General features: G+C 38.3%; 1 protein-coding gene across 2 annotated transcripts in view; it reads right to left on the bottom strand.

Annotated features, from left to right (window-relative positions):
* The window catches only part of gtpbp2a (GTP binding protein 2a), a 61775-nt gene extending 38112 nt beyond the window's left edge, over nt 1–23663 (bottom strand). Inside the window, exons 1-5 of one of the 2 annotated variants that reach the window (XM_079842853.1) lie at nt 23360–23663; nt 22032–22058; nt 17564–17748; nt 507–615; nt 240–437 (exon numbers count right to left, since the gene is read on the bottom strand). In XM_079842853.1, coding sequence (XP_079698979.1) covers nt 240–437; nt 507–615; nt 17564–17748; nt 22032–22058; nt 23360–23506 — 666 coding nt within the window. In that variant the 5' untranslated portion in view covers nt 23507–23663. The remainder of the gene's footprint in view (nt 1–239; nt 438–506; nt 616–17563; nt 17749–22031; nt 22059–23359) is intronic. The other variant, XM_079842854.1, reaches the window with a different exon arrangement.
* Between the last annotated feature and the right edge of the window lie 1975 nt (nt 23664–25638).

Raw genomic sequence — 25638 nt, forward strand, 5'->3', positions numbered from 1 at the left:
GGCACCGGAATCGAAAAAAACCCAAACGATACCCAACCCTACTTACAGGTGAAGTTATGGCTGGGCGGTGTGTAGCGTGGTGGTAGATGCAAGAACTACTGCAAATTGGGGCACGTCCCAAACAAGTCCAGGCAAGCAAGAACTTGTCATCGAGTATTATTAGGCACTCAGAGTTGAGTTGGCTACACTTGCCAAGCAACATCACAACTTGACACAGTGACCATTGTTCCTAAACTCACCACGCCTTTGCTGTCGAAGCCCAGGATCTCGATGCTGATGCTGGAGGTGCGTCCGGTCTGGATCTCGTGCAGGTGTCTGAAGAGGTTGAGTCTGGCTCTCCCTCGCCCGTTGTCCAGCTCTCCCTGTGTCAGGACCCCGAGCAGAGTGGACTTCCCCGAGTCCACATTCCCCAGCACCGCCACCCGCAGGTCCAGGAACTGCAGACGCGTCACATGATCAGCACACACTTCACACACACACATCAACATGAGGCGGATCACACGCACCTGCTGATCATCGGGCACTTTCCTGACCAGGACCTCGGCTATTCTGTGCATCTCGTCAGAGTCGTAATCGAGCTCCCTCTCTCTGAGAACTGTGATGTCTGCGCCCACCCTGAACACACACGTCACAAAACATATATCACAAAACAGGGAATAGTGGCCGACGTGCATTAAAGGGTTAGTTCACCCAGAAATGTAAATTCTGTCATTAATGACTGAGCCTCATGTGGTTGGACACCCGTCAGACCTCCGTTCATCTTCAGACACAAATGAAGATATTTTAGTGTAAATCTGATGCTCTGAAAGGCCTCCATTGGCTCAACTTTACACTCTCAAGACCCTTAAAAGACACTAAAGACGTCGATACAAAGTCCATCTCACTACAGCGGCTCTACAATAACTTTATGAATCGGCGAGAATAGTTTTTGTGCACAAAAAAACCCTAAATAACGACTTGCATAGTGATGACGATTTCAAAACACGGCCTCATGAAGCTTCGAAGCGTTATGAATCAGTGAGTCGATTCAGCGGTTTGAATCGCCAAATTTCAGCAGTTTGACACGCGATCCGAATCATCATTCGACTCACTGATTCATAACGCTTTGAAGCTTCATGAGGCCGTGTTTTGAAATCGTCATCACTATATAAGTCGTTATTTAGGGTTTTTTTGCGCACAAAAACTATTGTCGCCGATTCATAAAGTTATTGTAGAGCCGCTGTAGTGAGATGGACTTTGTAACTTTAGTCTTTAGTGTCTTTTAAGGGTCTTGAGAGTGTAAAGTTGAGCCAATGGAGGCCTTTCAGAGCATCAGATTTACACTAAAATATCTTCATTTGTGTCTGAAGATGAACGGAGGTCTGACGGGTGTCCAACCACATGAGGGTCAGTCATTAATGACAGAATTTTCATTTTTGGGTGAACTAACCCTTTAAAGCGGGTAAATATAGGAGAAAGTAATTAGGGGCCAAGCACCAAAGGTGCGAAGGCACCTATTGAAACCGTTCCCGTCTTTTTTTCTTCCGCCATGGGAGTCTATGGCAGCCCATAGAACCGTATGGTAAAAAGTTGTGAAATTTGGCACACTAATAGAGGATGGTCTGGTATGTCACCATGGCAATTTTGGTGTCTCTATCTCAATACCTCTAGCGCCACCACCTGTCCAAATGTGTACTCATGTTTATGCTAATAACTTTTGAACCGTAAGGGCTAGAAACGAAATTCTTTTTTCCTCTAATTTCTGAGCTCATGCCAATTCGGTTGCACCCTATGACGTCATTTTCCGTCTTGGATATTTCCCCGCCATTTTCAATTAACCGAAAAACCTACTTTTGCGAACTCGTCCTAGACGGTTCATCCGATTTGCACGAAAATTGAACCAGATCATCTTCAGACAATATTGACCAAAAATCTTGCAAATCAAGTTGATTCGTCTAATCGTTTTCAATAAACGCGCGAACAAATTTTACATAACATTTGCAAAAACACACTTAAGGCAATATCTCCGCAACGCTTTATCGTGTTCAAACCAAACTTGGTACATGTCATCATAAGCATGACTTGAGGCTACATGCAGCGTTTCGGCGCTGTGCCACCTACTGGTCTGGAGATACGAAAAATGGCTATTTTAGCTTTTCTTTGCTGAACCGTTTGTCCAAATATCATAAAAGGGGCCTCGTTAGATTCGGGACGTCATGCCGAGTCGAAGGATATCCAATTTTACCATATCGGCCATTTTGGCTGTCGCCCATCTTGAATTATGTGCTAAAATGCTGTATTTTATCAACGCATGAACGGATTGTTGCAAAACTCGGTATGGGTCATCACCACGATACCCCAAAGTAGCCTGACAAGTTTCGAAACAGCGCCGCCTAGTGGAGATTTTTTTAAAAAAAGGCTCAGAACTTTGGGTGTGGTTGACTTGTTTTCACGAGACTCATCTCATTAGACTCCTGAATCGTTGCCGAGTCCAACGATACCACACTTGCCAGGTTTCGCCGTATGGTTTGTGCACCGTTGTAATTTAGCGCTTAAAACTTTTTTGCCGATATCTTCGAAACCGCTAGTCCGATCGAGACGAAACCAGCGTCAGAAGTTCGGAAACATACGTCGTTAGGCACGATCGCGAGCCCAAATGTCAAAATATTGATAGTAAGGGGTAGTAAAATCCAATCAAAGTCAGGTGTCAGGCTGAAACCCTATTGTAACTGTTCATTTTCCCATGATGCATCATTCTCCAGCTAAAACTGATCGGGCAGACCAAACCGTAAGTCGTAGAGACTTGAAACTTGCAGGGATGGTAGTACTCACAACGACTACTGACGTCACCGAAGCACGCCCCGATCGGCCTGACGGGGGCGCTACAGCGATCAAAAGTACGAAACGGCGATCAAAAGTACGAAACGGCTCATAACTCCTCAACCGTAAGGCATAGCCTCGAGTGCCTTATATCGCTGGAATCCTTGGCTCAAGGCGGACAAAATGCATGCCTCGGATTTGCTCGTCAGAGTGGGAAAAATTTCGGCTATTTGGGATTTTTTGCAAAACCTACTTTTGCAAACTAGTCCTAGGTTATTGGCCCGACCGGAACCAAACCAGCGCAGCGAGATTCTCTGGAGTCTGATTGTCAAAGGTTATAAAAAAAAGTGGAAATTTGGGTTCACGGCCCCTAAGGGCTGCCAAAACGTTGGAAGGGGGAGGAGCCACTTTTACTAAATTGGCTATAACTCGTGAACGGAACGAGGTATTTTCACCAATCTCAGCACACATATGTAAGAGCTCGTTCTGTGGCCGCATGAAAAAGGACGTGGCGATTGGCCACTTGGTGGCGCTATAACGGTTAAAAAGGGGTCACAATGATGTATTTCTATGGAAAATCCCATTAAATGCCTGAAAGCGGCCCTCTTCCTGCCTGATTTGCATACAGCTTCACAAAATCACGCGTGGGCATGCGTCACGTGACCCTAAAGAGGCTTGCAGACTTTTATGGCCGCCGTGGCGCTTTAACTGTTATAAAGGTGAAAAAAATGCTCTATATTATCCTATGCGAAATGACATTTAAATGACTAAAAATTGCCTGCTCTGCGCAGAACTTCACCAAATCGGCTGAGCATGTGCGTCGCATTATTGTAAAGACGCGTGCAAACTTTGACGGAGATCGGGCCATCAGTAGAGGCATACCAGTTTAAAAGGTAAAAAAAAAAAACACCACTTTTCCATGATAAATGAGCTGAAAATGCAAAAATTGACCTTTGACCTCTCCGATGCACATGTCACCAGGCTTGATAAAGTTTTTGCAACCAGCAGCTCAAAAATCAAGTGCTCAGACCCTATAGTCTTTTTTTTATAGGCCTTTTTAGACCCTTTTTATGCCCTTTTTATTAGGGGCCAAGCACCAAAGGTGCGAAGGCACCTATTGAAACCGTTCCCGTCTTTTTTTCTTCCGCCATGGGAGTCTATGGCAGCCCATAGAACCGTATGGTAAAAAGTTGTGAAATTTGGCACACTAATAGAGGATGGTCTGGTATGTCACCATGGCAATTTTGGTGTCTCTATCTCAATACCTCTAGCGCCACCACCTGTCCAAATGTGTACTCATGTTTATGCTAATAACTTTTGAACCGTAAGGGCTAGAAACGAAATTCTTTTTTCCTCTAATTTCTGAGCTCATGCCAATTCGGTTGCACCCTATGACGTCATTTTCCGTCTTGGATATTTCCCCGCCATTTTCAATTAACCGAAAAACCTACTTTTGCGAACTCGTCCTAGACGGTTCATCCGATTTGCTAGAAAATTGAACCAGATCATCTTCAGACAATATTGACCAAAAATCTTGCAAATCAAGTTGATTCGTCTAATCGTTTTCAATAAACGCGCGAACAAATTTTACATAACATTTGCAAAAACACACTTAAGGCAATATCTCCGCAACGCTTTATCGTGTTCAAACCAAACTTGGTACATGTCATCATAAGCATGACTTGAGGCTACATGCAGCGTTTCGGCGCTGTGCCACCTACTGGTCTGGAGATACGAAAAATGGCTATTTTAGCTTTTCTTTGCTGAACCGTTTGTCCAAATATCATAAAAGGGGCCTCGTTAGATTCGGGACGTCATGCCGAGTCGAAGGATATCCAATTTTACCATATCGGCCATTTTGGCTGTCGCCCATCTTGAATTATGTGCTAAAATGCTGTATTTTATCAACGCATGAACGGATTGTTGCAAAACTCGGTATGGGTCATCACCACGATACCCCAAAGTAGCCTGACAAGTTTCGAAACAGCGCCGCCTAGTGGAGATTTTTTTAAAAAAAGGCTCAGAACTTTGGGTGTGGTTGACTTGTTTTCACGAGACTCATCTCATTAGACTCCTGAATCGTTGCCGAGTCCAACGATACCACACTTGCCAGGTTTCGCCGTATGGTTTGTGCACCGTTGTAATTTAGCGCTTAAAACTTTTTTGCCGATATCTTCGAAACCGCTAGTCCGATCGAGACGAAACCAGCGTCAGAAGTTCGGAAACATAGGTCGTTAGGCACGATCGCGAGCCCAAATGTCAAAATATTGATAGTAAGGGGTAGTAAAATCCAATCAAAGTCAGGTGTCAGGCTGAAACCCTATTGTAACTGTTCATTTTCCCATGATGCATCATTCTCCAGCTAAAACTGATCGGGCAGACCAAACCGTAAGTCGTAGAGACTTGAAACTTGCAGGGATGGTAGTACTCACAACGACTACTGACGTCACCGAAGCACGCCCCGATCGGCCTGACGGGGGCGCTACAGCGATCAAAAGTACGAAACGGCGATCAAAAGTACGAAACGGCTCATAACTCCTCAACCGTAAGGCATAGCCTCGAGTGCCTTATATCGCTGGAATCCTTGGCTCAAGGCGGACAAAATGCATGCCTCGGATTTGCTCGCCCTTCAGGCGCCAATTTCGAGATATTTTAGGTTTTTTGTAAAACCTACTTTTGCAAATTACTCCCAGGTTCTTTGCCTGATCAGAACCAAATCACTGCAGAAATGTTCTCTGGAGAGTGATTATCAATAATTATTAAAAAAAAAACACATTTTGATTCATGGTCGCTAAGGGGAGCCAAAATGTTTGATGTAACCGGGACCTCTTTTACTAAAATGGCTTTAACTTGTGAACGGAATTAGATATTTTCACCAAATTCAGGTCACATGTATGTGAGCTCAGTCTGAGATCACATGAAAAAAATCGCAACTATTAACCACTTGTTGGCGCTATAACAGGGGAAAAACACATGAAAATGGCAATATAGGCACCCAAACATTAGTCAGATGACAATGGGCATTCATTGTCTTCATCCAGGTTGCCATGATAGTCTATGAGGACACTGGCATATCTCAAAAAACTCTGTATACGTCATTGGCACAATGCCCTGAATGAGCATTCACCTCCTTAGACTCCTGAATCATTGCTGAATTCCAGTGATACCAAACATGCCAGGTTTCACCTTATGGTATGTGAAAAGGTGTATTTTAGCACCTAAAAAACCTTTGCGAATGTCTTCAAGACACATAACATAGGTCAATAGCTAAACAATAATGACCAAAAGCCAACATTTTGGAAGGAAGTGGCAAAAAAAAAAAATCCAATCAATGCAGCCAATTCTCTCTAAATATAAGTGGCTATAACTTTAAAATAAAATGAGATATTTACAACAAATTTTACACATATATTTTTGGGCACACTTTGAGGACACCTAAAAAAAAGCAGAGATGTGTTATAACTGTCAAAAAAAACATATTTTTCCTTAGTTAAATTGCCTGTTTTGCCGTGAATGCTCTTTCCCATCTATGATCTAAGTTTATTTGTTTACTTGGATCCCCATTAGCCAGTACCTAGGCAGTGACTACTCTTCATGAGGTCCCAAACAGTAAAAAATACAAAACTACATTAAAGCTGCAAGAGCAATGAAAGGGATCTCGCACCTGTGCCACCACCACCTTGGGGCTTTAGGAAAACAGAGCACGGTGGCCAATATGCATTTAAGTATATAAAAATAGGAGGACTACATCAATCATTTGTATTTGCCACACTTCCTGCTACCGGGCTGTGTTCAGATCAGATGGTCGACCTGCACCTGGACATGACCAATGCATCCCTGATATGTCTAAAGAGAGCCTGTCAACTAAACTCTGCCCTGTAAATGCTGCATCTAAATGACACCCTCATTAAACCCGTCTCCAGCACGACGACTCCAATCTATCGAATAATCTTACGAATATCTATTTATCTAATATGACTTCTGAACTGTAATGTTGCCAGAATTATAATCATACACTGTTTGTTCATCGGCCAGAGGACAACTGGCACCCAAACAGGTTTCTCCCAAGGTTTCTTTTTCTCCATTCTGGCCTTGAAAGGAATTTTGGTTCCTTGCCACCGTTGCCTTTGGCTTGCTCAGTTGGGGACACCTAAATTTCAACTATATTATCGTTCTGCCCGCATTGACACTATATGAAAATTGAAATTAGCTAGATAGTTAGATAGTTAACACTGTGAAGCTACTTTGAAACAATTGGACTTGTTGAAAGCGCTATTTAAATAAAGGTGACTTGACTTGACCAGCTGGTGGCACTATGACTAACTAAAATTTTGCGGAAACATCAGACTTTGTCAGGATGCCACAGACAAAACTCAAAACTCAGTTCAACGAAACTCAAGATCTTTGAAATTTTACATCACTAAGGCTTAAGATTACACTGACCAAATATGATTCTGGTTCAATCTTAATGAGGAGTTAATCACAGTTTACTGTTGCCCACAGGTGGCACTATAACTGACTAAATATTGGCATGTAGACCACCATCGGTGCTCGGGCCCTAATTAAATCAACAACAATAAAATGAAACATACAAATCCCATTAACAAATTCCATTAAATGTTCCTTCCTTGTAAAACTCATTTTATAATATCTGATAGTAAATCATTCCATATTTTCATTCCTCCAGATATTATAGTCCATTGTTGTGCAGTGGTTTTCAAAACACAATACATGACTGTCTGCGCACAGTTTAAAACAGGAGGAAGATTATTGATAAAATAATGATGATGATAATAATAGTCCTAAACAACTTCCTTGAGGAACACCACATTGCTCTTTAAAATCTGAATAACTTCCATAATAACATAAACAGTGACTATGTTTACATGGACAGCAGTAATCTAATTATTGCCCTTAATCTGAATAAGACAATAATCTGATTAAGGTGTTTACATGAGTTGATTTTAGAATATTCCGTTCATGTTCCCGTTTTACATATAGAACATAGCTCGATTAATGGCACGTCATTACGTCTCCTTGCCACTCGACGGCCAATCATAGTGCGCCTTTCATGGGTCTGTTAAAATCATTAGCCTCAGGCAAACCGCTGTAACTTTAGACTACCTGCGGGTGTCGCTGTCGGACAGTGTTCCTTTATAAAAATGAGTGATTTTTATACTTTTTAATGTAATATATATATATATATATATATATATATATATATATATATATATATATATATATATATATATATATATATATATATATATATATATATATATATATATATATATATATATATATATATATATACATAGGCTACGTTGTTTTATTTTTGTAATATTATATGTTGTGTCTTTCAGGTTTTTTTGAAGAGACACTGCCCATCTTGCCTCTTTCTTGACAGCCTACATTTCGATTAATAGCTTTGATTAATGATGAAAATTGAGGTTTCAAAATCGTGATTGTTTGGATTGTTTTTTTCTGCCGTCGAGCCACAGGCGTTCACTGAATGGCCATATGGCTCGCGAGCCTAGAGGTTCTCGACCGCTGTTGTAAGCAGACAATTATGAATCTGAGATTACAGATACAAACTTATTGTATTTTACTTTTACAATGTACTTTTACATATTACAACACAAAGAAAAAAATATGGAGGAGGCAGTGTCAGAATGAGCAGTCAAGCAAGACACGCACCAACCATAGCAACACGTCATGGCAACGACATTTCAAACTGACAGATACGTAAAAGATAAACGGGACATTTGAGTGCCTTGTTACTGTTTTGTATGCGCTGTTTTATTAATTATAATTCAAATTCTGTTTTATTTGTCACAATATTATTGATGATTGTTGAGAGGGGCACTTTTGATACATTTTTAAAAAGGACAGGGGCTCGCGCTCCAAAGCCCTCCTCCGCTCTGCACTTGCCTGGTGTGTGTGTGTGTGTGTGTGTGTCCTGTCACAAAATGCGGCGAAAACTCCTACACGACGACGTTAATAGTTTGATTAAGGTGTATACATGTCTACAATGCACTTCGATGATGCGACTAAAATAGGCATACTCCACATGTCTTAATTCGATTTTTGTTTAAAGGTCCCATGGCATGAAATCTTCATTTTATGAGGTATTTCAACATTAATATGAGTTCCCCTAGCCTGAATATTGTCCCCAAGTGTATAGAAATGTTGATCGGTGTAAAACCGAGTTCTGGCTGTCTTTCTCTGCCTTTGAGAAAATGACAGCCCAGACGAGCCAATCCTGAAGTCTCCTGGTTTGACGTCCAAGCAGGAACGGTTTCCTCCCTTTCCTCCACCCAGAGAATCTGGCACGCCCTTGCAAGTGCTCGAGAGATCATTACTTGTGAACGAGTGAACGCTGGCAGTTTCTCAGTGTTTGGATGTACAAATGAAAACAGAAGTCTTTCTTCAGTTCCTTCTGATCTGTGATCATTAATTTCTTATGTGTAGCTAATTATTTATTATTCGTGCACACACTGCGGCTTCTCTCCCGACAGAAAGGTGTTTTCTATCTTGTGAGTCAGTGTTTTTGTACGTCCTCGTCGCGTCTATCTGTTCTTAAATGTGCATACAGTCTTTTCTGCTCAACACCAGCAGAGTCACATCTGTAGAGATAAACCTCACACACGCCGAAGCTCGGCCTTCAACATCCCCGACCCCCAGTACTGCATCTGGCCCACAGCGGAGGCACCAAACGCGGCGTGAGATTAAGCAGAAGGAGGGTAAGCGTGAGCATATCTGGGCTAGGCTAGCCAGCTTTCCCCACAATAAACTGGATTACATTCGATTACTGCTGTTGTGTCTTTGTTTGCGCTGTGTAAGTTACTCAATGCGCGTCACTGACGCTTTTCATATGATTGGAACATATCTAGAAATAATGCTATACTCAACACTTACTAACTCGTTCATCTCGCTGTAATGGTACATTGCATGTGTTACAAAGTTGGTAGAATAATGATGAAGACGGACTCGGCGTGACTGGGACTCGTGTTTATTCAGAACTCTCAGATACAAACACAATAAACTCGCGCTGACAGACAGCGCTCTCATAACTCAGTAGTTACTATAAATAACTTTGTTAGCAATCGCTCCGTCTCCCTGTGATGTCCGGTTCGCGAACGAATCATTCTTTTGAATCGGTTCTTTTTAGTGAACCGAACCAGTTCACCAAATCGGACTGAATCGTTCTAAACGGTTCGCGTCTCGAGTCAGCGCTGATCCACATGAGTGACAGTCCCTCCGACTAGAAATAAACGAATAACCTGAAGTATATGCTAGTAACTACAACAGTTCACCCTGAACTGAGACATGCTGAGAGAACTGATGAGAAGTGAACACCGGTCCATCCGTCTCTGGCAGACTCGTGCCTGCTCGTGCCTCGTTAAACCGCGCCCCCTCCGCTCATTTAAAATGCAAAGATGTCAGCCAATCACAACAGTGGGCGTTTTTACTGAAGTCTCACAGCATACACGCCTCTTGAAGCAGTGCATTCAGCCACAGGGCAAACAGCAGTATAGAAAAAATGCCTTTTATTTCTAAATTATGACATTTTATAGTGGTGTCAACAATAATCGATTCAGCGATGCATCGCAATGCGGGGCATGCACGATTCAGCATCGATGCGGCAAAGTGCCATAATCGATTATGTCACCGTTTATTTTCTGGACTTGAGTTGGACAATAAAGTTGTGAAGTTTCAATTATTTCCAGGGTCATAACAACAACAATCAAGATGGCTGAGGCGGAGGGAGATGACCGCGATAGACGGGTATTAAAAACGCACCCAAAGATTGGAAAGCGGACATCTGGGCACATTTCGGATTCTGACGCCGGCTTCACACCGCACGCGGAGCGGTGGGTATGGAGAGCCGGAGCCCGCGCCCCCATTGTGAATTCACACTGGCAGCGTTTGTCTCGCGCGGATATTGCAAATGCAGACAAATATTGTACATTATGTCACATTTACGGTCTTCTCCTCCGAGCCCCGTCTGTCTCGTGCTTTGATTTATGATGGGCAGCATGCTGCAAATGCGACCGTGTTCCCCTCTGTCCCAAACACATATGCATGCATATAACTTGTTGTATATAAGTAGTTCACATGATAAATGTAAGTTAACATTAAAGTGAATATATGCTTCTAGTTTTAATAATTTAAACAGGCTTTTGAAGTTTGGGCAAAAACTTCTGGCAGTGTTGTGTTTTTAATTTTTTTAACAGCTCTGGATGTCATATGGTGATTGTGAAACACACGGGGCACTTCACTACATGATTTCATGGTGGAATTTGTTATTTTCCATGTTAATCTGGTCAGTTTTGATCAAGAACAATCCACTGTGGCTTTAAATCAGCGTGAGCAGCGCGGCAAAATAGACTCGGCGCCGAAACGATCGCGGCACTACTGCTGCTTCTCCTCCTGCGATGCGCTGCCGTGCCGCCTCTGCGTGCGATGTGAATGCTCTAATCTGTTAACATGGGCGCCGAAAAAAATATGCGCTGCTTACGCCCTGCTAACGCGCCTGCCACACTAAAATCAAGCACGAGAATTGACGAGTCCCTAGTGTCAACGTTACTGTGTGTGTTGCACTGAATATTTTTATTGCTGGGTGCCTGGGTGGTGGTTGTTGTTACAATAGTGTGACTGTAATTACGGATTAATATTTGCACAGGAGTTCATGAAGTGCCCTGTCTCAAAGCTTTTTACTGTACCATTCAATTTTATTTTATTTAATGACATTTATGTCAAAGATACAGGAGAGTGATAATACACACATAGCAGCCAATACAATCTGTTGTTCAATATCTGACTGCTTGTATTGCCTCATGACTGATTAAAAATTTGCCTTGTTGTGTGCAGTAGAATTTTGATGCATCGCAATGCATCGTAGAATCGAATTGAATCGAATCGTTACCTGGTGAATCGTAATCGAATCGAATTGTGAGGGCAGTGCCAATGCACACCCCTAACATTTTATGATGTAAAAATCATACTAACAATATAAGTACACCTCAGGAAACACTATAAAATGATAGAAAAATGCCATGCCATGGGACCTTTAATTCAAGTATGGCTTTAACCAGATTAAGGTAATTAGAAATCACTGTTTAGATGGTAGATTCTTAATCAGAGTATGGTCTTAATCAGATTAATATCGGAGTATTGTTGTCCATGTAAACGTAGTCATTGTCACATATTAAACAATCAATTTATCCAGCAATAATTTATGATCCATTACATAAAATGCTGAGCTAAAATCTAACGATACAGCTTCTACTAAGTTATTATCATCAATTTGTGCTCATATTACTCCCTAATATTGATCTGTAATTCATATTTAGACATTATAAAATCACTATTATAACATTTACAATCACATTTTGTAAAAGGCATCACTTCCTTTCTATTGAAGTATTGGTATTGACAATTGTGCCACATGATGAGTAATGTGAAACCTGAAAAAAACTTGCAGTAAACATTTTGTTCCCACCATACAGGGAGTGCAGAATTATTAGGCACGTTGATTTTCTGATCATATTTTTTTTCCAGGCACATTTGACCAATTCCAAACCACAGTAATCCTAATAACTACTATTGATTTAGTATTTAATAATGTATAAGTGATATATAATTGTTCATGAAGGCTGGAAATGAAAATCACCTTATATTCAGGTGTGCAGAATTATTAGGCATGTTTTCTTTTACAGATAAATTGAGCCAAAAAAGAGATTTAACTCAGACTGAAAAGTCAAAAAGTATTAAATGCCCATGAGAAGGATGCAATACTAATGCAATACTAGACATTGCAGTTAAGGCGTGACCATTGGACAGTGAAATGCTCGTTGGGTCAGCAGGGTCTGACAAAAACATGTGGCGGAGAAAAGACACCTGTTAACTGCAAAAGAATTAAGAATTAAGGTGAAGAATTAAGGGTGAAACCATCAGGAACCCTTTAGTCTCCAGCGCCACCATTTTCCAAAGCTGCAACCTACCTGGAGTCTCCAGAAGTGCAAGGTGTCAGGATCTCAGAGACTTCAGTTAGGTAAAGAATCCTAAAAAATGACCCCCGCTAAATAAGAATCATAAGCTGAAGTGTTGTAAAATACATGAAGCCTGCTTTTTTATAGGCTTTATAGGTTTTATAGGTTGAGAGTGACTCTTGAAGGACCAGCACCACATCCTCTAGTACCACTGTTTGAAGAATTCATCTTCCAGAATCTGGCAGTACGTTTTGGAAGTTCATTTTAGTCCATCCTGAAGTCCGTTTTGCAGAGATGGACTAAAAATGAACTCCCAAAACGTACTGCCAGATTCTGGAAGATGAATTCTTCAAACAGTGGTACTAGAGGATGTGGTGCTGGTCCTTCAAGAGTCACTCTCAACCTATCTGTCCATAAAGCCTATAAAAAAACCTTCTTCATGTATTTTACAACACTTCAGCTTGTGATTCTTATCTAGTGGGGGTCATTTTTTAGGATTCTTTACCTAACTGAAGTCTCTGAGATCCTGACACCTTGCACTTCTGGAGACTCCAGGTAGGTTGCAGCTTTGGAAAATGGTGGCGCTGGAGACTAAAGGGTTCCTGATGGTTTCACCCTTAATTCTTCATCTTAATTCTTAATTCTTTTGCAGTTAACAGGTGTCTTTTCTCCGCCACATGTTTTTGTCAGATCCTGCTGACCCAACGAGCATTTCACTGTCCAATGGTCACGCCTTAACTGCAATGTCTAGTATTGCATTAGTATTGCATCCTTCTCATGGGCATTTAATACTTTTTGACTTTTCAGTCTGAGTTAAATCTCTTTTTTGGCTCAATTTATCTGTAAAAGAAAACATGCCTAATAATTCTGCACACCTGAATATAAGGTGATTTTCATTTCCAGCCTTCATGAACAATTCTATATCACTTATACATTATTAAATACTAAATCAATAGTAGTTATTAGGATTACTGTGGTTTGGAATTGGTCAAATGTGCCTGGAAAAAAAATATGATCAGAAAATCAACGTGCCTAATAATTCTGCACTCCCTGTATATTTCACAAATCTACAACAAAATGTGTGTTTGTGTGTGTGAGCATGTTTAGTCTGTATAAAATATTATTGTTTAAGCCTATTGTTTAAGTATTATTGTTTAAGTATTCATTTTCCGCCATATTTTGTGATCTCAGCAATACATTTTAGGTTGACATAGGGTTGACAAAACTCAGTATGGGTCATCGCCACGATGACCTGAGGTAGCCTGAGAGGTTTAGAAACAGCACCACCTAGTGGAGATTGCCCCTCCCAAATGCTTATAACTTTGGTTGTGGTTGACTTGTTTTCATAGGAGTAACTTTTTTTTGTCTCCTGAATCCTTGCCAAGTCCAACGATACCAGACTTGCCAGATTTCGCAGCATGGTAACTTAGCGCTAAAAAAACATTAGCGGATATCTTCGAATGCTAGTCTGACCAAGACGAAACCAGCGTCAGAAGTTCTGAAACATAGGTCGATAGCCAAGTGTTAATACCCAAATGTCAAAATATTGACATTAAGGGGAAGTAAAATCCAATCAAAGTCAGGTGTCAGTAATTTTTTATGTGTTTTTTCATATAAATGTCTATAACTCAAAAACAAAATGAGATATTTTCACCAAAATCGACACATATGTATGGGCTCACTCCGAGGACACATAAAAAATGGTGGTATCATATCTCTTGGTGGCACAATAATAGAAAAAACATGAAATACAGGATTATGAAAAATTTATTCTAGGCCTTTGTTTAAATAACGCTTTGGAGTATAATTACGAAACTCGTTATGTGTTCGAGTTCTGCACCATGCCCTGAAGGTACTCAAAAGGTTTCAGGGCAGCGCCACCTTGTGGTCAAAATGTATAACAAGATATACAAAAACGCTAATAACTTTTGAATAAATTTGTCTATAATAATGAAACTGGTCATAATACATTCCTTGGCTACTGCTGAGAACATAAATATAAATTTTGCCATACTTGGTCAAACTTCCTGTCCTCCATCTTGCTATTTGTTAAAAAACTACTTCTTCAAACTCTCCTAGGCCGTTTGTCCGATTTTCACAAAAATTTAATCGTATCATCTTCAGGCTGTGCCAAGAAAATATTATGGATTTTGCGTTTATAGGCAAAACCGTTTTTGTATATCGCTGCAAACGAATTTGAGGCATGAGGCCAAAATGACTCTAGACGTTGTATCTCTGCAATGCTTTGACATATTGGCATCAAACTTTGCATGTGTCATTGTTCCCTTATTTTGACCACACCACATCAATTTCGTAACTGTGCCCCCTATTGGTCAAAAGTGATAAACCATTAAATTATATTATTAGTGACTCTATATATGATATTTCAGCCATTTTGCCTAATCTTCTTAAACTGTATAATTGTTCATTGTTGCAGTTGGTTTGACACACTCAAACTACAATGCATTTTTCAGCCTATTGCCTAAAATCATCTTAAAACGTGATTAATTGCTCATTTCTGCAGTTGATCTGACACTGCCAGCCATTTTGGCATGTCTTGTCTTCTTCTTTGCGCTTGGCCCCGGTATTGCTGCTTGCAGCTATATTTTTGATTTGCAACACTTCCTTCTGCCAGAAGGTGGCGCTTTGACTGTTTCTGAATATTGCCATGTAGATGTCTTCAGGTCAGGACTCCTGTTTCACGTAAAGGCCTTTAGATTAGACTGACCTAACATGACGTTGATCTGATTAAATCTCTAGGCGGAGTTTGTTAAAGTACAACGTCTGGAAATGGCAACAATTTAGCAAAGAAAATTCTAAATATCTCACTTCCTGTTGGTTTTCAGATTTCATACCAGGAGACTTTTTTATAGGTTTTGGGCTGTTACATGCGTGTACCGAATTTCATACGTGTACGTGAGACGTAGCGGATGGGGCACTTCTTTAAATGTTGTAGGTGGCGCTATCGAGCCATTTTGCCACGCCTAATTCTGAAACCCATATCAGATGCAAATTTTCGCCACTTCTGACGGATGTGCAAAGTTTCATGAGTCGGGCCCTAATTATGTTTGAGAGGTAATGCCTTATTCTGACCAATAGTAATAAAATAATTTAATAATATGAATATAATCGATTTAATGTATAGGCTAATTCCTTTTTTGCAACAAAAAGTGTTCCCAAACTATTTTTTTGCGACATTTGACGTAAAAAAAAAAAGTTAAACGGAAAAAGATTGTGTCAACATTTGCAAAAACACAAATAATTGGCATTTCCGGTAAACATTTTGATGCGCTAAAAAAATCCTTCGACGGAAACCTGACTATTGAATCATTCTGTGATACTTTTGCATCTCTTAAAGGAACACGCCACTATTTCTGAAAATAGGCTCATTCTCCGTCTCCTCTAGAGTTAAACACTTTGAGTTTGACAGTTTGTGAATCCATTCAGCCGATCTCCGGGTCTGGCGGTAGCACTTTTAGCATAGCTTAGCATAGATCATTGAATCTGATTAGACCGTTAGCATATCGCTCAAAAATGACCAAAGAGCTTCCATATTTCTCCTATTTAAAACTCGACTCTTTTGTAGTTCCATCGTGTAGTAAGACCGACAGGAAAATGAAAAGTTGTGATTTTCTAGGAACTATAACCTCATTACTCAGTAATAATCAAGAGCCTGTTTAACTCGAGAGACGGAGAATGAGCCTATTTTCAAAAACAGTGGCGTGTTCCTTTAAATCTCTGCCATTATACGGACAAGCAATTCTCTTTTTGTGTCCATAAAAGAAAGAAGGCCAACAACACCAGGGTGATTAAATGATGACTTGAGTTTAAAGGGTTAGTTCACCCAAAAATGTAAATTGTGTCATTAATGACTGAGCCTCATGTGGTTGGACACCCGTCAGACCTCCGTTCATCTTCAGACACAAATGAAGATATTTTAGTGCAAATCTGATGCTCTGAAAGGCCTCCATTGGCTCAACTTTACACTCTCAAGACCCTTAAAAGACACTAAAGACTAAAGTTACAAAGTCCATCTCACTACAGCGGCTCTACAATAACTTTATGAAGACGAGAATAGTTTCTGTGCGCAAAAAAACCCTAAATAACGACTTATATAGTGATGACGATTTCAAAACACGGCCTCATGAAGCTTCGAAGCGTTATGAATCATTGAGTCGAATCATGATTCGGATCGCGTGTCAAACCGCTGAATCGACTCAGTGATTCATAACGCTTCGAAGCTTCATGATGCCTTGTTTTGAAATCATCATCACTATATAAGTCGTTATTTAGGGTTTTTTGCGCACAAAAACTATTCTCGTCTTCATAAAGTTATTGTAGAGTCACTGTAGTGAGATGGACTTTGTAACTTTAGTCTTTAGTGTCTTTTAAGGGTCTTGAGAGTGTAAAGTTGAGCCAATGGAGGCCTTTCAGAGCATCAGCTTTACACTAAAATATCTTCATTTGTGTCTGAAGATGAACGGAGGTCTGACAGGTGTTGAACGACATGAGGGTGAGGAATTAATGACAGAATTTACATTTACAGAACTAACCCTTTAATTTTAGAGTGAACTATCCCTTTAAATGGCCTTTTATTTTATTATATTATCATATGTAGTACAAACAATAAAAAAAAAAACATTGTTTTGGAGTAAAATATGACCTTTGCATGTTTCTGAGATTCACCCAAGAGTTTATGTAGGATACAAAATCAACTTTATTCTCATGCATAATGAACTGAACGTGTGTGTGTGTGTGTCTGCTCGCACTTCTCAGCCATCCTGCGGAGTGTTTTGAGAGAGGCTCTCATGTCTTCCTCTGATAGGCCCACCAGCAGGCCATTGTCCTCCACCCCGATCTGATACACCGCCTCGCCTCGGCCCTCCTGCAGCCTCCACTTCATCTGTGTGGCCAAGTGCTCGAAGCGGTACTGGGTGGGGCTCACCAGCTTCAGCTACAACACACACACACACACACACACACACACACACACACACACACACACACACACACACACACACACACACACAACACTAGAGTCAGGCTGAGTTTAGCTGAGAACACAAAGGTAATCATGGGAGTGTCCGTGTGGAGAAATGCAGACATTTAAATGAACAGCTGTAGTTTATAAAAAGCCCTGCTGATCTACAGAGCGGTTACACCTGCTAGCCGCATTTACTACAGGAGTAAACTTTGTACACAAGCTTTGAAATTGGCTTGAAAAAGCATAGACCAGAAAGTTTGAAAAAGTTAATTTAAAGATTTCAGTTTGAAGGTTTAAAGTTTAAAGGTTTGAAGTTTAAAGTAGTTTGAAAATTTAAGTTTGACAGTTTTGAAGTCAATACAGATGATTTACCATAGTTTACCATGATTTACCATAGTTTACTATGATTCTAGCATGATTTACCATAGTTTACCATGATTTACCATAGTTTACTATGATTCTAGCATGATTTACCATAGTTTACCATGATTTACCATAGTTTACCATAATTCTATCATGATTTACCATAGTTTACCATGATTTACCATAGTTTACCATAATTCTAGCATGATTTACCATGTTTCTAGCATGATTTACCATAGTTTACCATGATTTACCATAGTTTACCATGATTCTAGCATGATTTACCATAGTTTACCGTGATTCTAGCATGATTTACCATAGTTTACCGTGATTCTAGCATGATTTACCATAGTTTACCATGATTTACCATAGTTTACCATGATTCTAGCATGATTTACCATAGTTTACCATAATTCTAGCATGATTTACCATAGTTTACCATGATTTACCATAATTCTAGCATGATTTACCATAGTTTACCATGATTTACCATAGTTTACCATAATTCTAGCATGATTTACCATAGTTTACCATGTTTCTAGCATGATTTACCATAGTTTACCATGATTCTAGCATGATTTACCATAGTTTACCATGATTCTAGCATGATTTACCATAGTTTACCATGATTTACCATAGTTTACCATAATTCTAGCATGATTTACCATAGTTTACCATGTTTCTAGCATGATTTACCATAGTTTACCATGATTCTAGCATGATTTACCATAGTTTACCATGATTCTAGCATGATTTACCATAGTTTACCATGATTTACCATAGTTTACCATAATTCTAGCATGATTTACCATAGTTTACCATGATTTACCATAATTCTACCATAGTTTACCATGATTTACCATAGTTTACCATAATTCTAGCATGATTTACCATAATTCTACCATAGTTTACCATGATTTACCATAGTTTAACATAATTCTAGCATGATTTACCATAATTCTACCATAGTTTACCATGATTTACCATAGTTTACCATAATTCTAGCATGATTTACCATAGTTTACCATGATTCTAGCATGATTTACCATAGTTTACCATGATTCTAGCATGATTTACCATAGTTTACCATGATTTACCATAGTTTACCATAATTCTAGCATGATTTACCATGATTCTAGCATGATTTACCATAGTTTACCATGATTTACCATAGTTTACCATGATTTACCATAGTTTACTATGATTCTAGCATGATTTACCATAGTTTACCATGATTTACCATAGTTTACCATGATTCTATCATGATTTACCATAGTTTACCATGATTTACCATAGTTTACCATAATTCTAGCATGATTTACCATGTTTCTAGCATGATTTACCATAGTTTACCATGATTTACCATAGTTTACCATGATTCTAGCATGATTTACCATAGTTTACCGTGATTCTAGCATGATTTACCATAGTTTACCGTGATTCTAGCATGATTTACCATAGTTTACCATGATTTACCATAGTTTACCATGATTCTAGCATGATTTACCATAGTTTACCATAATTCTAGCATGATTTACCATAGTTTACCATGATTTACCATAATTCTAGCATGATTTACCATAGTTTACCATGATTTACCATAGTTTACCATAATTCTAGCATGATTTACCATAGTTTACCATGTTTCTAGCATGATTTACCATAGTTTACCATGATTCTAGCATGATTTACCATAGTTTACCATGATTCTAGCATGATTTACCATAGTTTACCATGATTTACCATAGTTTACCATAATTCTAGCATGATTTACCATAGTTTACCATGTTTCTAGCATGATTTACCATAGTTTACCATGATTCTAGCATGATTTACCATAGTTTACCATGATTCTAGCATGATTTACCATAGTTTACCATGATTTACCATAGTTTACCATAATTCTAGCATGATTTACCATAGTTTACCATGATTTACCATAATTCTACCATAGTTTACCATGATTTACCATAGTTTACCATAATTCTAGCATGATTTACCATAATTCTACCATAGTTTACCATGATTTACCATAGTTTAACATAATTCTAGCATGATTTACCATAATTCTACCATAGTTTACCATGATTTACCATAGTTTACCATAATTCTAGCATGATTTACCATAGTTTACCATGATTCTAGCATGATTTACCATAGTTTACCATGATTCTAGCATGATTTACCATAGTTTACCATGATTTACCATAGTTTACCATAATTCTAGCATGATTTACCATGATTCTAGCATGATTTACCATAGTTTACCATGATTTACCATAGTTTACCATGATTTACCATAGTTTACCATAATTCTAGCATGATTTACCATAGTTTACCATAATTCTACCATAGTTTACCATGATTTACCATAGTTTACCATAATTCTAGCATGATTTACCATAGTTTACCATGATTTACCATAATTCTACCATAGTTTACCATGATTTACCATAGTTTACCATAATTCTAGCATGATTTACCATAGTTTACCATGATTTACCATAATTCTACCATAGTTTACCATGATTCTAGCATGATTTACCACAGGTTACCATGATTCTAGCATGATTTACCATAGTTTACCATGATTTACCATAGTTTACCATAATTCTAGCATGATTTACCATAGTTTACCATAGTTTACCATAATTCTACCATAGTTTACCATGATTCTAGCATGATTTACCATGATTCTACCATGATTTACCATGATTCTACCATGATTTACCATAGTTTACCATGATTTACCACAGGTTACCATAATTCTAGCATGATTTACCATAGTTTACCATGATTCTACCATGATTTACCATGATTCTAGCATGATTTACCATAGTTTACCATAGTTTACCATAATTCTAGCATGATTTACCATAGTTTACCATGATTTACCACAGGTTACCATGATTCTAGCATGATTTACCATAGTTTACCATGATTTACCACAGGTTACCATAATTCTAGCATGATTTACCATAGTTTACCATGATTTACCATAGTTTACCATGATTCTAGCATGATTTACCACAGGTTACCATGATTCTAGCATGATTTACCATAGTTTACCATGATTCTACCATGATTTACCATGATTCTAGCATGATTTACCATAGTTTACCATAATTCTAGCATGATTTACCATAGTTTACCATGATTCTAGCATGATTTACCATGATTTACCATAGTTTACCATGATTCTACCATGATTTACCATGATTCTAGCATGATTTACCATAGTTTACCATGATTCTAGCATGATTTACCATAGTTTACCATGATTCTACCATGATTTACCATGATTCTAGCATGATTGACCATAGTTTACCATGATTTACCATAGTTTACCATGATTTACCATAGTTTACCATGATTCTAGCATTATTTACCATAGTTTACCATGATTCTAGCATGATTTACCATAGTTTACCATGATTCTAGCATGATTTACCATAGTTTACCATGATTTACCATAATTTACCATGATTCTAGCATGATTTACCATAGTTTACCATGATTTACCATGATTCTAGCATGATTTACCATAGTTTACCATGATTTACCATAGTTTACCATGATTCTACTATGATTTACCATAGTTTACCATGATTCTAGTATGTTTACCATGTTTCTAGCATGATTTACCATGATTTACCATAGTTTACCATGATTCTAGCATGATTTACCATAGTTTACCATGATTTACCATAGTTTACCATGATTCTAGCATGATTTACCATAGTTTACCATAGTTTACCATGATTCTAGTATGTTTACCATGTTTCTAGCATGATTTACCATAGTTTACCATAGTTTACCATGATTGGGTATGGCGGTTACAAGCAATAAGTTAAGTAAATGAGTGCACTTTAGTACAACAGAAAGTTTACCTTGTACTCAATGTTTCCCTCTTCAGCCTGAAACAAAAGACAGGACAGAGTTAGCGCTGAATGGACCTCAGTTCAGTTTTCAAAAGCACAAAGAAGAAGAGAAAGAGCCGCGCTGGCGTCCACCAACAAGCATTTCTCGTCCATACACACGTCTTGCTGCTTTTGTTCTGTGGTGAATCTAAACCGATGTTCATGTCAGGTATGATGACGCAAGCTTTGCTAATGCAGACGTCACAGACAAGAGTCATTTCACATCAAAAATGGCAAGAATCCTGTTGGACAAGCCCAGCTCATGACTATATTAATCATCCTCTGATTGACTTCTACTGTGAAAGAAACACCGAATCATCTTTTCCCTCCTTTATGTCTCATATTTACAAACACAGCTCGTGTCATATTACAGCCTGACACAATAATAAGCCTCTTTCTCTCTTCTTTAGTTGTGTTTCTTGTCGTGCCAGACAAACATTTGCATTAAATGACATGCTTTGAGTGTACAAACTAAAAATAAATGTACTTTAAACGTTAATTTGCCACAACACCGGGATATTTATAAAAGAATGTCAAAATGCTGCTAGTATATTGTCAACTGAATATTTATGTCGAAAGTATATATATTTTACTTCAAGGCACAGTATGTAATTTTTCACCTCTTATTCAAAACAAAGGCGTGTCTTGACTCTTGAGTGGGCGGAGCTTTTATTCTGCCGCTAGCGCTTTTTTTCTCCGGATTTAAACACTCTTGGAAACATTTGGGATAAAATACACAAGTCAACAAAATATATAACACTGATCTAGTGGATATTTTAATCCAAAAATCGTACATATTGTGCCTTTAAAGCATATTTGTTAAGCTATCAGATTGTTTTGTTTATGATGTTCTCATGCCCAATTTTAATCAAGTGGCTTTTCGTTGTTATTATTATTATATTTTACAGTAATCATATTTGAATACCTCGAGTAAGTTGACATAATGTAATGATTGTACACTTTATGGTTCCATATACTGTGTGTATGTCGTCAGCATTTCATCACGTGACTGTATTTTTGTAAACAAATACATAAATAATCAGCAAAGTCACAATAAAACCTTGTTTTGAAGGACATACTCAGAGTGATTAGAATATAATCGAAGCAGTTTAATGTGTTTAAACTTAAATATATAGTCAACACTGTTCTAGTGGGTTTTTGGATATTTTAATCCTGAAATCTTACATATGGTGCCTTTAATAAATACATCATTTGAATTGGAGGAAATACTGAGAGTTATTAGAAGCAGGAAAAACTTGGTTTTCGATCAGAAAGATGTGTTTAATGTGTCGGCTCACCTCTGGAGGTAGATAAGGCGAGTTATTGCTCGCTTTTGGGTACCGGGCTGAGCGGTTTTTGCACTTTTTGCTGCCGTTTTTGGCGGTTTTCCTGCCGGCCGCCGCATTCGCCGCGCTCCCGAAAAGCTCCGACACCCGCGAATCCATTCCTGTTCAAAACCCCGACACAAACCGATCAACTACCGGGTCTGTCCTACGCCATTCGCCCGTTCGGATAGATAGAGACACAACGACAGCGAGAGAAACATCGTATATAAGCGCGAGCCGGCAGGGCTCAACCCCCCACACACTAAACAACAACAACACAACTTCCGGTGTAAGTTCGCGGAAGTGCGTCAAGCGAAGGGGAATGAAATATACTTTCTTATTCGGTTCTGTTTTGAATAAAAGTATAGTTATCTTTAACTTTGAAGTAGTGTATAGAATCGAGTCGAATAGATACACCAAAAGTGCTTCTGAAGTAGAAGGAAGAAGGAAGTATTGTTATAACGATGAATATTCATCATTTAGGCATGTTGCAATCGCTGTGTAACTTTACATGAACACCATTTGCATTGTGTCACACATAATGAAACTAAATATTGCACGTATATTGCGTCAGTTTTGTTCTTTAAAACACAAACATACATAGTCAAAAAAGAATCAAAAACTTTTCTCCACCCACATGAAAAAAATACTATATAGTAGTAAAATTACTCAATTAAATACTATAATGTTTTTGAACCGTACTATAGTAAATGTACAACAGTAAATTAACAAAGTGTAGTAAATAATATTCGACAATTTACTGTAGTATCTTTACTATAGTATGGTTCAAAAACACTAAAGTATTTACTAGAGTAATTTTACTATAATATACTATAGTATTTTTTCATGTGGGCAGGGATATTTGCCTTTCAGTTTACTTTGAATATTGAACATATTTTAATACAATTTCTTTATGTGCCTTTCTGAGAGCGTTTTGTAGGATAATTCATTAAAAAATGTGTTCAAAAACTGAGTACTGATCAGAGAAACAGCCCTGCGCTTCAGTGGTAAGAGGAACAGGGAGTTTTTTGTCCAAGCAAGTCATATTTTGGATTATTATATTTTTTTGTGGTTGTTTGTCTTTTATTTAACATATTATAATATAGTCCGCATATTTTGGTGTGTTCAAGTCATGTTGTAAAGATTGTATTTTCGCAAATGAACGCCACTACAAAGTCGTAACTACAAGTGGGAAGCTCGGGTTGCCTTCACATGCTGTCAGAATTATCATAAATACTGGTTTCCTAGTTAGAAAAATGGACATGAACAAAATTTAAGTCAAAATTTGAATGGGATGAGCTCGTAATCACCAGTGTTGGGGTAACGCATTACAAGTAACAGATTTTTTTCATACTTTTTCAAGTAACTAGTAAAGTAACGCATTACTTTTCAAATTTACAACAAAATAGAGTTACTTTTTCACATTTCATGTTAAAACATCTTAACATAATGCTAATTCAAGTTGAAAACATGCTAAAACACGCTACCAACATGCACGATCATGTTAACAACATGCTAAAACATAACCTGTCAAATCATGCTAGTAACATGTTAATTCATGATAAAACATGATATCAACAATAACAAATCATGTTAGCAATATGCTATTTAATGTTAAAACATGTTTATTCATGTTAACAACAAAATGTTAAAACATGCTAGCCACACGCAAAAAACGTGTTACCCACATGTTAAAACCTGTTAGCAACATGTCAAATAATAGTAACAAGTTAATTCATGGTAAAACAGGCGAGCAGCATGGTAGCTCACGTTAACAACATGTTTTAAACAGGGTAACAACATGCTCATTCATGTTAACAACATGTTAAAACATGTTAACAACAATGCTAAATCATGTTAGCAAAATGCTAATTCATGTTTACATGTTAAAACATGCTAGCAACATGCTAATCCATGGTAACAACATGCTAGCATCCTGCTAATTTATGCAAAATTATGCTAACAACATGAAAAAACATGTAATCAAACATGCTAATTCATGTTAAATCATGCAACCAATGTGGTAAAACATACAACCAATGTTAACAACATGCTAGTAACATGTTCATTCATGATAAAACATGATATCAACAACACCAAATTATGTAGGCAAAATGCTATTTAATGTTAAAACATTAAATAATGTTAACAACATGTTAATTCATGTTAAAACATGTTAATTAATGCTAACAACAAAATGCTAAAACATGCTAGCCACACGCAAAAACAGTGTTACCAACATGTTAAAACAT

This window comes from Gobio gobio (genome assembly GCF_949357685.1).
Source record: "Gobio gobio genome assembly, chromosome: 18".
Classification (NCBI taxonomy): domain Eukaryota; kingdom Metazoa; phylum Chordata; class Actinopteri; order Cypriniformes; family Gobionidae; genus Gobio; species Gobio gobio.